This window comes from Cinclus cinclus, chromosome 25, assembly GCF_963662255.1.
Source record: "Cinclus cinclus chromosome 25, bCinCin1.1, whole genome shotgun sequence".
Taxonomy (NCBI): Eukaryota; Metazoa; Chordata; class Aves; order Passeriformes; family Cinclidae; genus Cinclus; species Cinclus cinclus.
This window is the reverse complement of record NC_085070.1, coordinates 2,194,329-2,207,385: the sequence shown is the minus strand read 5'-3', so window position 1 is coordinate 2,207,385 and position 13,057 is coordinate 2,194,329. Positions and strand designations below refer to the sequence as shown.

The 13,057-nt window shown below is 58.0% G+C and overlaps 2 protein-coding genes across 2 annotated transcripts; both read left to right on the top strand.

The window, feature by feature from the left end:
- The first annotated feature begins 78 nt into the window (after positions 1–78).
- HEPACAM (hepatic and glial cell adhesion molecule) lies at positions 79–4,455 on the top strand. The gene is made up of 7 exons (XM_062508769.1): positions 79–264; positions 2,474–2,815; positions 3,016–3,297; positions 3,405–3,498; positions 3,808–3,881; positions 3,978–4,048; positions 4,168–4,455. The coding sequence occupies exons 1-7, from the start codon at positions 180–182 to the stop codon at positions 4,453–4,455; spliced, it is 1,236 nt and encodes a 411-aa protein (XP_062364753.1). The 5' UTR covers positions 79–179.
- Positions 4,456–6,321: 1,866 nt separating this feature from the next.
- ROBO4 (roundabout guidance receptor 4) lies at positions 6,322–13,007 on the top strand. Its single transcript, XM_062508799.1, has 20 exons — positions 6,322–6,385; positions 6,507–6,551; positions 6,641–6,919; positions 6,997–7,135; positions 7,209–7,336; positions 8,070–8,182; positions 8,261–8,480; positions 8,569–8,687; positions 9,207–9,378; positions 9,469–9,619; positions 9,702–9,832; positions 10,258–10,434; positions 10,517–10,808; positions 10,886–11,373; positions 11,434–11,512; positions 11,558–11,698; positions 11,786–12,148; positions 12,228–12,565; positions 12,682–12,819; positions 12,907–13,007. Exons 1-20 carry the CDS (start codon positions 6,322–6,324, stop codon positions 13,005–13,007), a joined length of 3,678 nt encoding a protein of 1,225 aa, XP_062364783.1.
- The last annotated feature ends 50 nt before the right edge of the window (positions 13,008–13,057 follow it).

Below are 13,057 nucleotides of genomic sequence, written 5' to 3'. Positions count from 1 at the left end.
AGGCGAAAACCACCAGGACACAGGGCTCTATTGAGAAAGGAAAGAACAGAAAAAAAAAAAAAAAAAAAAAAAAGAAGGGAAAAAAAATAAATTAGCCGGGCGAAGCGCCAAGCCGGGAGCTCCGAGGGACGTGCCCGGAGTGGGGAAGCGGAGCAATTCGGGGGGCGAGCCTGCCCGAAATGTGGGGAGCGCCGGCTGCCCCGCGGGGCCACCCCGCTCCCCCCTGCTTGCTGCCGGTGACCTGCCTTCTGGCACTGCATGCAGGTAGGGACTTTTCCCGTTTTCCCTCGGTTTTCCCGTTTTCTTTCCATGGGTCTTGGGGGTATCCAGATGGAGGATGAGGGACGGGGGGGTGATGAGGGTGGTGATACCCTGTGGGGGGGGGGGTTGGAGGGAGGGTTGTTGTGCTCTCGAGTGTACCCTCTGCTTGGGAGCTGGAAAAAAAGGGGGTAAAATTCAGAACGAAAACTGGGGAAAACACTTTTGTGGAGCAAAGCAGGTCCTGATGTGGGGGGAGGATTTAGCACTGCCCCCACCTTGAACTTCTCCCCATTTTTTTTCTTCCCCAAACCCCATTTTTTCCTAATTTTTTAGCATCTCCAAATATTTTCTCTTACCCATTCTCCAGCTTTCCTTTAAAAACTCATTTTTCACCCCATTTCTAGGCTTACCTCATCCCATTGCAACCCTGGTTTTCTCCATTCTCTTAATTCTCACATTCTGGAATTCCATGAGCCCCAAACCGCCCCGTCCCAGGTCTGGCAACACAGAAAATCATCTTCAACAATTTTGTTCCATTTTACCGAAGTTTGCACCCAAAAGCAGCCCTGGGGAGGCCCCATTTCCCTTCAGATGAGGAGGATGGATGAAAAACAAAACCAGCTCAGTTTTTCGCTTGCTTCGATTTAGACCCTAAAAACAGCCAGGGCTGTGGCAAGGACACCCCAAAAAATACTATAAAGCTTTTTGAAAAAAGAAAATAGGGATTAGTGCCACAAAATATTGTGAAAATGAAGATTATTGGTGGGCTTTTTTCAACAAAAGCCATTGAAAAAGGCTGGGAGATCTCCATTCCTAAGCCAAGGATGCTGTAGGAAAATGGAACGTTTCCTGATTTATTAATGAACTCCCAAATTTCTTTCTCAAGAGTGGAGAAAACATTAGGAATAAAGGGAAGAAATGGTTAAAGAGCAGCGATTTGGCAGTGCACGGGGAGGGGGCAAGGATGCATTGAAGGCCACATCCCCATCCCATGCCTCGGCCTTCCCTGTGGGGTGAGAGTTCCCCTAAATTTGGCGAGTCGGGGCATGTTTGTGGGGCTGAGCGCGGCGCTGCCGGGGAGGAAGGACGGACGGACGGATGCTGCATACCAATAGGTCCCATGACTTTTCAGGCTTGTTTAAGGCCTTTCTTGCTCCTGCTTCACCCAGCCCAGCTGGTTTTCCCACTCTCCCCTCCTCTTCAATATGGGGTTTGTTCGCTGTCGGTGATGGTAGCCATACAAGGAGCTCATGGATGGGATCTCTGGGATGTCAGGAGGGGGATGCTAAGGTATTTGGACGGAAAATGTTCTGGGGAGTCCCCTCCTCCAGAAAATAATGTTTTTACACTTTTCCCCTGCCTTTTTTGGCTTAAAACCAGCGATGAGGATCAATGCACGTGCACAGACTCCCGTGATGCAGTTTTGCATCTGAGAGGGCTTTGTCTGCATCCAGTGGAGATGGGGGTGGGATACAAAATCCTTCCCCCCACCATTTTTGGGAGAATTAAGGTATATTTACAAAGCATTGCACTGATCAGAGCACTGGCATCTCTCACTCCCCAGGCAGCTTTTGCAGGGCAATGATACAACTTTGCCAAGGGCTGTCTGGACCTGCCTCCCACTCCCTTCATTTTTGCAAGTGATGTGTACATTTTTGCAAAGGGTTGAATCGACCTGGCTGCAGGAGCACTCCCTCTGCATTTTTGGGGGTGATAGATGAATTTCTGCATATGGTTGCATTGACTCAGGTGCAGGAGATCTCCTGCCCATGCCCTGCACATTTTGGAGGCACCACATGCATTTTTGCAGAGCCCAGCGACAGGAGGTGTGCCATCCACACCTTGTCCTTGCATTTTTGGGGTGATGCATGCATTTTTGCAAAGGGTTGGTTACATTGACCTGGCTGCAGGAGCACTCCCATCCCCAGTGCAGCTTTGGGGGGTGATAATGCATCATTGCAGGGGGTTGCATTGACCCACCTCCCATACCCAAAGCTATTCTCGGGGTGATTCCTTGGTTTTTACAACATGTTTCGGTGTTCTGAGTGTAGGAAGGCTCCTACCCTTCATGCGCTTTTGGGGTCACGCGTGCATCTTTGTAAAGGTTCCAGAACCAAGCTGGGCACCTTGGGGATGCTCAGCACAGCTCCAGCTTGGGGTTTCCCTGTTTTCTCCATGCTCGGCACCCCACTGTCTCTCCCCACACCCCAAGGTCTGCTGGCAGGGGTGAACATCACCAGCCCCACGCCACTCGTGCGCGGCACGGCGGGCAAAGCGGCGCTGCTGTCCGTGCGCTACGCCAGCGCCAGCGCCGACAAGCCAGTGGTCAAGTGGCAGCTGAAGCGGGACAAACCCGTCACCGTCGTCCAGTCCATCGGCACCGAGATCATTGGCAACCTACGGCCCGACTACCGCGACCGCATCCGCGTGCTGGAGAACGGCTCGCTGCTCATCAGCCCCTTGCAGCTGACTGATGAAGGCGCCTACGAGGTGGAGGTTTCCATCACTGACGACACTTTCACTGGCGAGAAGACCATCAATCTCACTGTGGACAGTAAGGGCAAGAATGACATCCACTGGAGGCTAGGTTATCCATGAGATGTCTTCCCTGACCACATATTGGGAGGGCTTTTTCCAATTGGGAGGTGGTTTTGGGGTTTTCAACCACCCTATGTAGCCAGGTTGGTGGGGTTTTGATGTCTCTTTCTGTCCCCTGAGATATGGCATCACCATGGTTCCTCTACTTGCCCACAGTTCCCATCTCAAAGCCACAAGTGCTGGTGGCCTCCTCAACGGTGCTGGAGCTCAGTGAGTTCTTCACCCTCAACTGCTCACACGAGAATGGCACCAAACCCACCTACACATGGCTGAAGGACGGGCGGCCGCTGAGCAACGACTCCCGCCTGCTCCTCTCCCCTGACCAGAAGATCCTCACCATCACCCGTGTTCTCATGGCTGACGATGACGTCTACAGTTGCCTGGTGGAGAACCCCATCAGCCATGGCCGCAGTGTCCCCGTGAAGCTCACTGTTTACCGTAAGATACCCCTTCTCCCCTCCTGCACTCCTAGCTTTGGCCATCCCTTGACTATGCTTTCAGCTAAAATTTTTTGGGGGTCGTCCCCCTTCATTCCTCTCCTGCAGGACGGAGCTCCCTCTACATCATCCTGTCCACAGGCGGCATCTTCCTTCTTGTCACCCTGGTGACAGTTTGTGCCTGCTGGAAACCCTCCAAGAAGTATGTGTGAGAATAACATGGGAGACAAAGGGAGTTGTCCCATCTTGTCCTATCCTGTCTTGTTCTGTCCCATACCATCCTTCTCATCTTGACACATCGTACACCGTGCTGTGCCGTGCCATGTCATGCCGTGCCGTGCTATCCCATCCCATCCCATCCCATCCCATCCCATCCCATCCCATCCCATCCCATCCCATCCATCTCTCCCTCCCTGAAGTACTTGACCTTTCCCTGGATAAGCCCACAGGCAGTCCCCCCACTGCCTCTAACACGATGCCAGTGCTGCCCCATCCCCTTATCCCTTTCCAGGGAGAAGCGACAAGCAGAGACACAACCAACCTCTGACTACACTGAGCAGGATGAGGAGCGTCTGAAGCACGAGGGTGAGTGCCGGCCTCGGTGTGGGGGTGGCAGGCTGGGGGAACACCAATGCTCCTGGCATGGTGAGCAGTGGTGAGCAGCACCTTGCTTCCACACAGCCGAAGGCATCCCACGGAGCGGTGAGCACGAGCGCAAGAACCCAGTGGCTTTGTACATCCTTAAAGATAAGGTGAGAGCCGGTAGCGCCGGTAGCACCAGTAGTACCAGTAGTACCAGTAGCACTCCGGCAGCGTCCCAGCACAAGGTCTTGCACATGTCCCACGTTTTTCTACTCTTGGCTTTCGGCAGGACTCCCCAGAGGCGGAGGAGGATTCACTGCCTGAACCCCGCGGCACAGTTGAGCCAGGTTACACCAGCTCGCCAGTTCCAGCGGCCGGTCGCTCGCCAGGACCAGTGGGGCGTTCGACTCGCCGTTACCATCGCTCGCCAGCTCGCTCGCCCGCCTCGACTCGGACCCACAGGTCACCACCGGGCTCTCCGGCACGGTCCCGCGGCGCTCCGCGGCTGCTGCGGACTGCCGGCGTCCACGTCATTCGGGAGCAGGAGGAGGCCAACGCCGTGGAGATCAGTGCCTGAGCAGGGGGGACTGTGCGCGCTTTGGTGGCGGCGTGCGAGCGAGCAGGGACACCGGCACGGCCACGCTTCCGCCACCGAGCGAGCGGGGACATCGGCACAGCCCTGCTCCCACCACTGGGCGTCATTCCGCTCGGCGTAAAGTCACTAATTTCCTATTGATCCCACCCAGAGCTCTCCTCTTCCGTCCCCCATCTTCCTGGGACATCGCTTTAATGGCTTTCTCGCCGGGACGAGTGTGCAGGGAGCGTGCAGAAAGCGCACGCGTGTGCAGAGAGAACATGCAATCAGTGCACGGAGAGAGTGTGCCAGAGGGGGGGCATGGAGCATGCAGAGAGAGCGTTCGAGCACTGCACAGAGCAAGGGTGCATGGGGCGTGCAGGAGGGCAATGGACTGTGCACATAGGGTGCCCGGGAACAGGCACGAGGGTGTGCAGCAAGCGTGCACACAGTGTGCAAAGAGGATGCACAGAGCATGCAAGAGAGCACGTGGAGCCCATGGGGAGAGCACAGATGGAGCGTGCAGCTAAGGCTGCACAGAGTGTGCCCAGAGAGTGTACGGACTGTGCAGAGCGTCCGCTGAACCTGCATGGCCCTTGTGAGCGTGCCAGCAGTGGGTGTGTGCTCCGAGTGTGCACAGAGCATGTGGAGTGAACATGCAGGCAGCGTTTGCATGAAACGAGCACGCAGCATGTGTGCAAAGAGCGTGAGCAAAGAGGGTGTGTGCAGTGCTTGCACAAAGCACAGGTGTGCATGGAAAAAGTGTGCACAAAGCGAGCAGCTGAGTGTGCTCAGAGCAGGCATAAGAGTGAACCTGCAGTACTGGCACAGGGCATGCATGGAGCCTGCAGTGAGAGTGCAAAGAGTGAGTGTGCGGTGCTTGCACAGGGGATGCGTGGTGCATGTGGGCAGAGCAAGCACAAAGCAGCTGAGCACGCTTGGAGTGTGCACACGCACATGGGGAGCACACGTGTGTGTAAGAGCACAGCGCCCACCCGCCATGGCACAACCCCCCATGCATGGAGCAGGACATGCACTGGCACACAAGCTCGCCCAAGGATGCAACATGCATCAGGTGGTCTAAACAGGGGGATCTCTCCTGCCCCCCAGCTCCCCAGCTGCAATGTCCCCTAAAAGTGGGCTGGAAGCCTTGGCCCAAGCATTGCCCCCTTGCCACGGTAGGATTTTCTGTGAAAATCCCCCGGTTTTGGGGCACATGATGCTGTCTCTCCCCAAGCCTTCATGGGAAATAGGTTTAGGATGAAAAGCAGAGAGTGACCGGCCAAGCGAGCCGGGCCCTGGGGCACCCGAGGTGGGTGCCAGGGCACCCCAGAGTGGTCGGGGTGCACTACTAACCAATAAACTAAACGTACTACCTGTCTGGTGGTGGCACCCTTGGGTGTCTTTGTGGGACAGGGGTCCCCCAGGGTGGGGGGGACACATGAGAACTGGCTGACAGGTAAGACCACACAAACCCAAAGCACCTGGCTGGCACTCCAACTGACATTGAAGACCTTGGAATGTTCCCTCTGGTGCCTACTGATGGTGTCCTCAGCTGAGAGCCCATTTCTTCTTAATTTGTCCTCCTCTGAATATGGCAAAGGAAAAGGGGAATTTATTCTGACTAATTAAATTCATTAACTGCTGGTGTCCCCCACTCTACTGTCTGCAAGTGCTGCCACCGTGGCTGGACACTCCCCACTGCCACAGGATGGCTGAGCTGTTTGTGTTCACCTTCCCCCCCCTTCGGCATTTCCCGGCCTCCGCATCCGGCTATTGTACCCCCCCATCCGGAGCCGGATCCAGCCCGGTGCTGGCAGGGAGGAACCGAGATTTCAGGAGGAAACGGGAAGGCTGGCCAGGGCCGGCATGGCGGGCGGCTGGGAGACAGCACTGGGCCTGGGGCTCTGCCTCGCCGCCCTGCACCGTGGAGGTGAGTGCAGCCCGTGGGGGCCAAAATCCACTTAACTCTGCCCCCTGCCCCACCCCAGATCTGAGACCGTGTCCACTTGGGGCACCTATTGGCATTCCACCACCTCCTTGTTACCCGACAGGCTGCCGCCTCCCCAGCGTGGCCACGGCACTTCAAACTCTGCCTGGTAAGGACACCTGGTGGGTGGGTGATGCAGGTGGGGAGACACCAGAAAATCCTGTTCCCCCCACCCACAGTGTGCCCTCCCCACCACAGTGCTGCGGGACAATTTCCGCCTGCAGCCAGGTGATTTGGTGACCACAGCGGGGCAAGCATTGGAGCTGGATTGTGTCCCCCCCTTGGGGTACCCTGAACCCTACATTACCTGGAAGAAGGACGGGGTGACCTTGGACTTGGTGGGTGGCAGGTACGTGGTCACCAAGGGGAAGTTGCAGGTGGCATCGGCACAACGGAGCGACTCAGGTCTCTACATCTGCGTGGCAGCCAATGCGGCAGGCAAGAGGGAGAGCCGGGGTGCCCGCGTCTCTGTGCTGGGTAAGCCAAGGGTCTCCCACAGGTGGTGGGCACGTCACACCCAGCCACGGTGCAATGTCCTTGATGTCCCCCTGCAGAGAAGCCAAGCATTGTGCGCCACCCAAGCGACGCCGTGGCGGTGGCTGGCAGCACCGTGGAGCTGGGTTGTAGCGCCCGAGGTGACCCAGCACCGCAGGTGCAGTGGCACAAGGAGCATGGAGACCTGCCCTGGGGCAGGTAGGTGGTACCGGGGGGAGGTGTCCCATCCCTGGTGTGGGGATGAGGCTGATGGAGAGCTGGTGACCCACAGGCATGAGGTGGACCGGGAGCACACTCTGCGCCTCTACGCCGTGACGCCTGCCGATGCCGGCGCGTACGTGTGTACAGCACAGAGCCAGCTGGGCACCGCTGCTGCCACCACCTTCCTGCACGTGGAGGGTCAGTGTGGGACCTCCATGGCCTCCACCATCACAGGGCCATCTTGGGGCTCATGCAAGGGGATCCATCTAACAGGGTCCATCAAATGGGGTTCATGCAAGGGGGCCATCCAAGTGCAATCTGTCCATGGGGGTCCATGAGAGGTCATCTGTCATCCATCAAATAAAGTCCATCCAGCTGAGTCGTTTGAGGGGATCCATCAAAGGGGGCACTTCCAAAGGTAGGTCCATCTAAACACATCCATCCAACAGGATCCATCCAAGGGTTCCATCCCAGAAGGTCCATATAAGGGGATCCATCTAAGGAAATGCATCGAGGTGGGAGCTCATCCAAGGGGATTCATTCAAGATCACCCACCTAAAGGGGGTCCAGCCAACTTGGTTCCTCCAAGAGGATCCATTGAAGGGGATTTATGCAGGGTGGAAGTGCATTAAAGGGGGAGAGAACAAGAAATATCCATCCGAAGGGTCTGTCTAAGAGGGACATATCAGAGGGGTGTATCATGGGATCCCGTGCCACATCCCCAGGGGCAACACATCAAAGGGGGCCCATCCAAGAGGGGTCCATTAAAGAGAGACCCATCAAAGGGTGTCTGTCCAAAAGGGTCCATTTGAGTGAGTCCATCCAGGTATCCATCAGGATCTCCATGTGCAGGTATCTGAGGTAGGTGTGTGGGCAGATGCCAGGGGACCTCGGTCCTGCCTGGTACTGCCATTCACCTTCTGCCTCACAGACCAGCTGGCAACGGGCCAGCAGGAGACTGCACCACGGGACCTGCTGGCTGTGCGGCTGCACCTGGACAATGGCACTGCCCTGCCCACTGCTGCCGTGCAGCTCCGCTGGCAGGTTGGTGTGATGCTCGGCTGTCCCCAGGGGAGGGGGGATGGGACACATCCCCTGTCCCACCTTAACTTGCCCCTGCAGATGCTGATGCCAGTGCCAGTGCCCGTGGGCTACATGGTGCTGTACCGCAGCCTGCTCCCGGTCACCACCTCCTGGATCCAGCACGATGCAGGCAGGGAGCTCAGTGCGATCATCCCTGCGCTCCGCAGGGGCTACAAGTATGAGTTCAAGGTCCGACCCTACACTGGAGGGACCCAGGGCTCAGACAGCAACAGCAGGCACCTCTGGATACCTGAGGAAGGTGCGTCATGTGTACCCCAGGATGTCTGGGGGGAGGACAGGGAGGTCGGTTGGGAGTCCCAGGAGTCTCAGCATCCCTGTCCCAGCAGCGCCTAGTGCAGCGCCCCAGCACGTCACCATCCAGGCTGAGACAGGGAATGGCACTGTGGTCGTGAGCTGGGAGCCACCTCCTCCTGAAGCCCGCAATGGTGTCATCCAGGGCTACCAGGTTTGGGGAAATGGGGTGAGGGGGTAGGGCTGGAGTCATCTGGCCCAGGAGGGTCAATCCAAGGGGATCTGTCCAAAAGGGGAGCCTGTCAAAGGTGGGGGTCTATCCAAGGGGGGAACCATCCAGGAGGTATCTCAATATGGGGGTTCATCCAAAAGGGCCAACCAAGGTGGAGGTCCAGCCCAGGGCATCTGTCTAGTGGCATCCAAAGGAGTCCAGCCTAGGGGATTCAGCCAAGGTGGTCCATCCAAAGGGGGATCCATTCAAGAAGTATTCACCCAAGGAGGTCCATCCTAGGGGCATGCAAGGGAGCCCATCCAAAGGGGTCCTTCCAAGGAAAGTCCATCGAGGAAATTCATCTAAGGGGACCTATCCAAGGGAATCTATCCATGGGGGATCCATCAAGGGATATTCATCTGAAGGGGTTCATCCAAGGGGGTCCATCCACAGAGGGTCCATCCACAGGGTGGCCATCAAGGCTAGTCATCTAACAGGACACATCATCTTGGTGCCTGCCAGGTCTGGTCAATAGGTGAGGGCTGGCAGCGTCCCACCAACAGGACAGTGGATGGATCCACCAGCCGCCTGGAAACCCTCCTCCCACACCCTGGGGCCGAATTCTGTGTCCAGGTGGCAGCTTTCAACAGCGCAGGGCTGGGGGTTCCCAGCAATGCCACATGTGGAGTCCTGGGTAGGAGATGGAGAACAAGGTGGAGTGCTAGTGGGGGTCAAAGTGGTGATATGAAGTCACTCTTATGATCCCCTGCTGGGACCCTTGTAGGGCTGACAGCAGGGAGCAGCAGGGTGGTCCAGGCACTGCGGCAGCCTGCTGTCATCGCAGCTGCTGGTTCCATGCTCTGGTTGGCCTTACTCGCCCTCCTCCTCCTCCTCTGTCAGCGCCGTGCCAGCCAGGACGCCGCAGCTCGCCACAGGTGAGAGGCCATGGGGTGGGGGACAGAGCAGATCCCTGGTGTGGTGGGGATTGAAGTGCTGACAGCATGTCTTGCCCTGCAGGCTGGTGGCTGGTGACTCACCATGGCTTGGTGGTGCCTGGAAACCCAGCTGTGACCCCCGAAACCTCAGCAGCAGCAGCAGCCTCAGCAGCCGACTCCTGGGCAGTGACGGCAGGGACCCCCACCCCTCCAGTGAGCCCCGTGGGGACTGGGATCCCCACCCATTGCCATGGGACCCCCCACCCTTCCAGTGAACACTAAGGTTGGGGCCCCCACCTAGTGCTGTAAAGCCCCCACTCTCTGGCATGGAACTCCCACCAGTACTATGGGACCCCCCATCCATCCCATGTGATGCCATTGGATCCCCACCTTGTTCCATGGAACCCTGACCCGCTGCAACAGGACCCCCAGTCCAGGCCTAGGACCCTCACAGAGTTCCATGGGACCAGCAAAGTGTACCCCAGACCCCCACCCTATGCCTGGGACCCCCGGTGCTATGGGACCCTCACCATTGTCTGTGTGCAGGCAGCAAGGACTTGAGGACACACAGACCCAAGGACAGAGGGGACAGGGTACACATGGCCCCATGGGTGCCCTGACCTCTCTTACTCTTCCAGCCCTCTCCTTGGAGCCGCCGAGCCTTGGCCCTCCCACACCCCCCATCCACAGCAGCCTCCGTGGGGGACACCCACCACCCCTCAGGGACATGGGCTGCTGTGGTGGGGGGCACCCCGGGGTGCATTCCTCACCCAGCACCCCAAACCCAGCACCCTGGGAGCGTTTTCATAAGAGAGGTGGGTGCAGGGGACACATGAGGGGACATAGGAGACACCAGGGTAATGGCCCATGGCTCTGTGTCCCTCATTCCCCACACAGAGCTGCATCAAGTGCACAGCACCCCGGTGCTCATAGCTGGCGCCAGCCACATCCCTGTCACTGGAAGTGGAGGCGAGTGGGGGACAGATTTTGGGCTGGCAGCCAGGCAGCCTCAGCAATGCGGACATGAGGGTGACACCGCCGCTGCCATGATGGACAGCAGGGACCCACGGCTACCGATCTTCAGCACTCCTAAACCACGTCGGGGCAGCACTTCACTGGCTTCTGGTGTAACCAGGTCACCGGTGACACCCCCGAGACCAACCCACGCCTGGCACCCGCCAGTGACACGGTGAGTCTGGGTGTCCCCATCCAGATGGGGGACCCAACCCTTTGCTGTAAAACCCAACATGTCCCTTGCCCCTGCAGGTCCCCAGCCTCCATATGCCCCAGGGACACATCTCTGGTCAGCAGGCATCCCAAGGACATGTCCCCAGTCACTGGGATCCCCAGGGACACATCTCCAGTCATGCGATGCCCCAGGGACATATCCCCAATCAGAGAGAGCTCCAGGGATGTGTCACCAGCCACCAGGAACCCTAGGGACACGTCCTTGGTCACTGAGCACCCCAAGGACATGCTCCTGGACAGCAGGCATCCAAAGGATGTGTCCTCAGCCACCAGGACCCCCAGGGACAGGTCACCATCCACCAGACACCACAAGGATCCATCACCAGCAACCAAGCACCAGAGAGATGCAGTCTTGGCCACCAGGCACCCTGAGGACACCTCCCCGGTCACCAGGTGCCCCAGAGACCCATTACCAGTGGCCAAGTGCCAGAGGGACATCTTACTGTCCACCAGGCATCCCACAGACATGTCCCCAGCCAGCAGGCACCCTAAGGACACATCCCCAGGCATGAGGCTCCCCCAGGAGATATCCCCGGGTACGAGGCTCACCAAGGAGATGTCACCAGCCACTAGGCACTGCAGGGACAAGTTCCTGGCCTCCAGGTATGCCAAGGACATGTCCCCAGCCAACAAGTACCCCAGGGAGCTATCGCTTGTGACCATGCACACAAGGGACATGTCCCTGTGCAGCAGGCTCCCTGAAAAAATGTCACCAGCCATCGACACATCGCCAGCCACTGGGCACCCTAGGGACACATCCCCACTCACCAGGCAGCCTGAGGAGATGTCACCAGTCTCCGAGCACCGCAGGGACAAGTTTTTGGGCACCAGGTACTCTAAGGATACGTCTCAGGCCACCAGCAACCCCAGGGACCCATCACTGGTGACCATGTACACAAGGGACATGTCCCTGTGCAGCAGGTACCCTGAAAACATGTCATCAGCAATAAGGCATCTCAAGGACACATCTCCAGCCACCAGACACCCCAGGGACACATCTCCAGGCACCAGGCATCCCGAAGAGGTGTCTCCAGTCACAGGTCACCAGAACAACACATTCTTGGGCACCAGGTATCCCAAGGACATATCCCCAGGCACCAGCCACACCAGGAACATGTCATTGGAGAGCAGGCACCCAAGGTACATATTCCTGGCTACCAGGTACCCCAAGGACACTTCCCTGGCCACTGGGCGTGTCTCGCCAGCATTCAGTGATGAGGTCCTCACACAACAACAGGTGGCTGAGGTCCTGGAGATGGACCAGGACACAACCTGCTGCAGGTATTCCCCATCCCCTGGGACACTCCCATGATTGCAATATCCTCTGGTGCCAGCAGTAGCCCCACTGTGTTCCCCACAGACCTCCGGCACCAGCCACACCGCGGTCCTTCTCACCCCTGCACACCTATGGCTACATCTATGGGCCACCAGCCTCTGAGCTAGGTGAGGAGGAGGAGGAGGAGGAGGAGGAGGAAGAAGACGAGGAGGAAGAGCATACAGCAACGAGGGGTTCACCAGGAGGGTCGCTGCTGAACGGCTGGGGGTCTGTCTCAGAGGACAACTTTGCCAGCACTCGCTGCAGCTTGGTGAGCTCCTGTGACAGCTCCTTCCTCCTGGATGCCAGCTTTGCCCGGGCACTGGCCGTGGCTGTCGATGGCCTCTGCTGCAGCCTTGAGGACACCGATGGGGCCTATGGGGGTGAGTGTAGGGTCCCTGGACCCCCTTCTGACCCTGAGCACTGCCACCTCCTCAAGGAAGGTGGCTCCATCATGGCACCATGGTGATGCCACTACCTCTTGCTCTCTTCCCTGCAGGTCCGTCCCCACCACCATCGCCCTTGGAGCAGGTCTTCCCACCTGGAGTCCACACTACCACCTGGGACTGGTGGACAGCACTGGAGGTCCCACAGAGGACCAGGACAGAGGCAGCCATGAACAGTAGCTCACGGAGGGGTGCGTAGTGCCCTAATGCCAGGGTGGTGGGCACTGGTGGCAGTGAGGTGTTGCAGGGTGTTGAAAAATGTTTCCTTTGCTTTTCAGGTGGCCAGAGGGCAGGGACTGGCAGCCCCTGGACCACGGAAGGTGCTGAACTGGGGACAGAAGGGACAGGAGCATGGCAGTCCCCAGGGCGCAGGATGTAGCAAGGCCAGAGTCCCCTTGGCTCAGCTAAAATCCAGCTTTATTAGGCAGT

Coding starts and splice junctions, on each gene's coding strand:
- HEPACAM (XM_062508769.1), top strand. CDS start 180: ATGTGGGGAGCGCCGGCTGCCCCGCGGGGCCACCCCGCTCCCCCCTGC. Junction 265..2,473: donor CCTTCTGGCACTGCATGCAG/GTAGGGACTTTT, acceptor CCACACCCCAAG/GTCTGCTGGCAGGGGTGAAC. Junction 4,049..4,167: donor TGTACATCCTTAAAGATAAG/GTGAGAGCCGGT, acceptor GGCTTTCGGCAG/GACTCCCCAGAGGCGGAGGA.
- ROBO4 (XM_062508799.1), top strand. CDS start 6,322: ATGGCGGGCGGCTGGGAGACAGCACTGGGCCTGGGGCTCTGCCTCGCC. Junction 7,337..8,069: donor CACCTTCCTGCACGTGGAGG/GTCAGTGTGGGA, acceptor TCTGCCTCACAG/ACCAGCTGGCAACGGGCCAG. Junction 9,620..9,701: donor GACGCCGCAGCTCGCCACAG/GTGAGAGGCCAT, acceptor CTTGCCCTGCAG/GCTGGTGGCTGGTGACTCAC.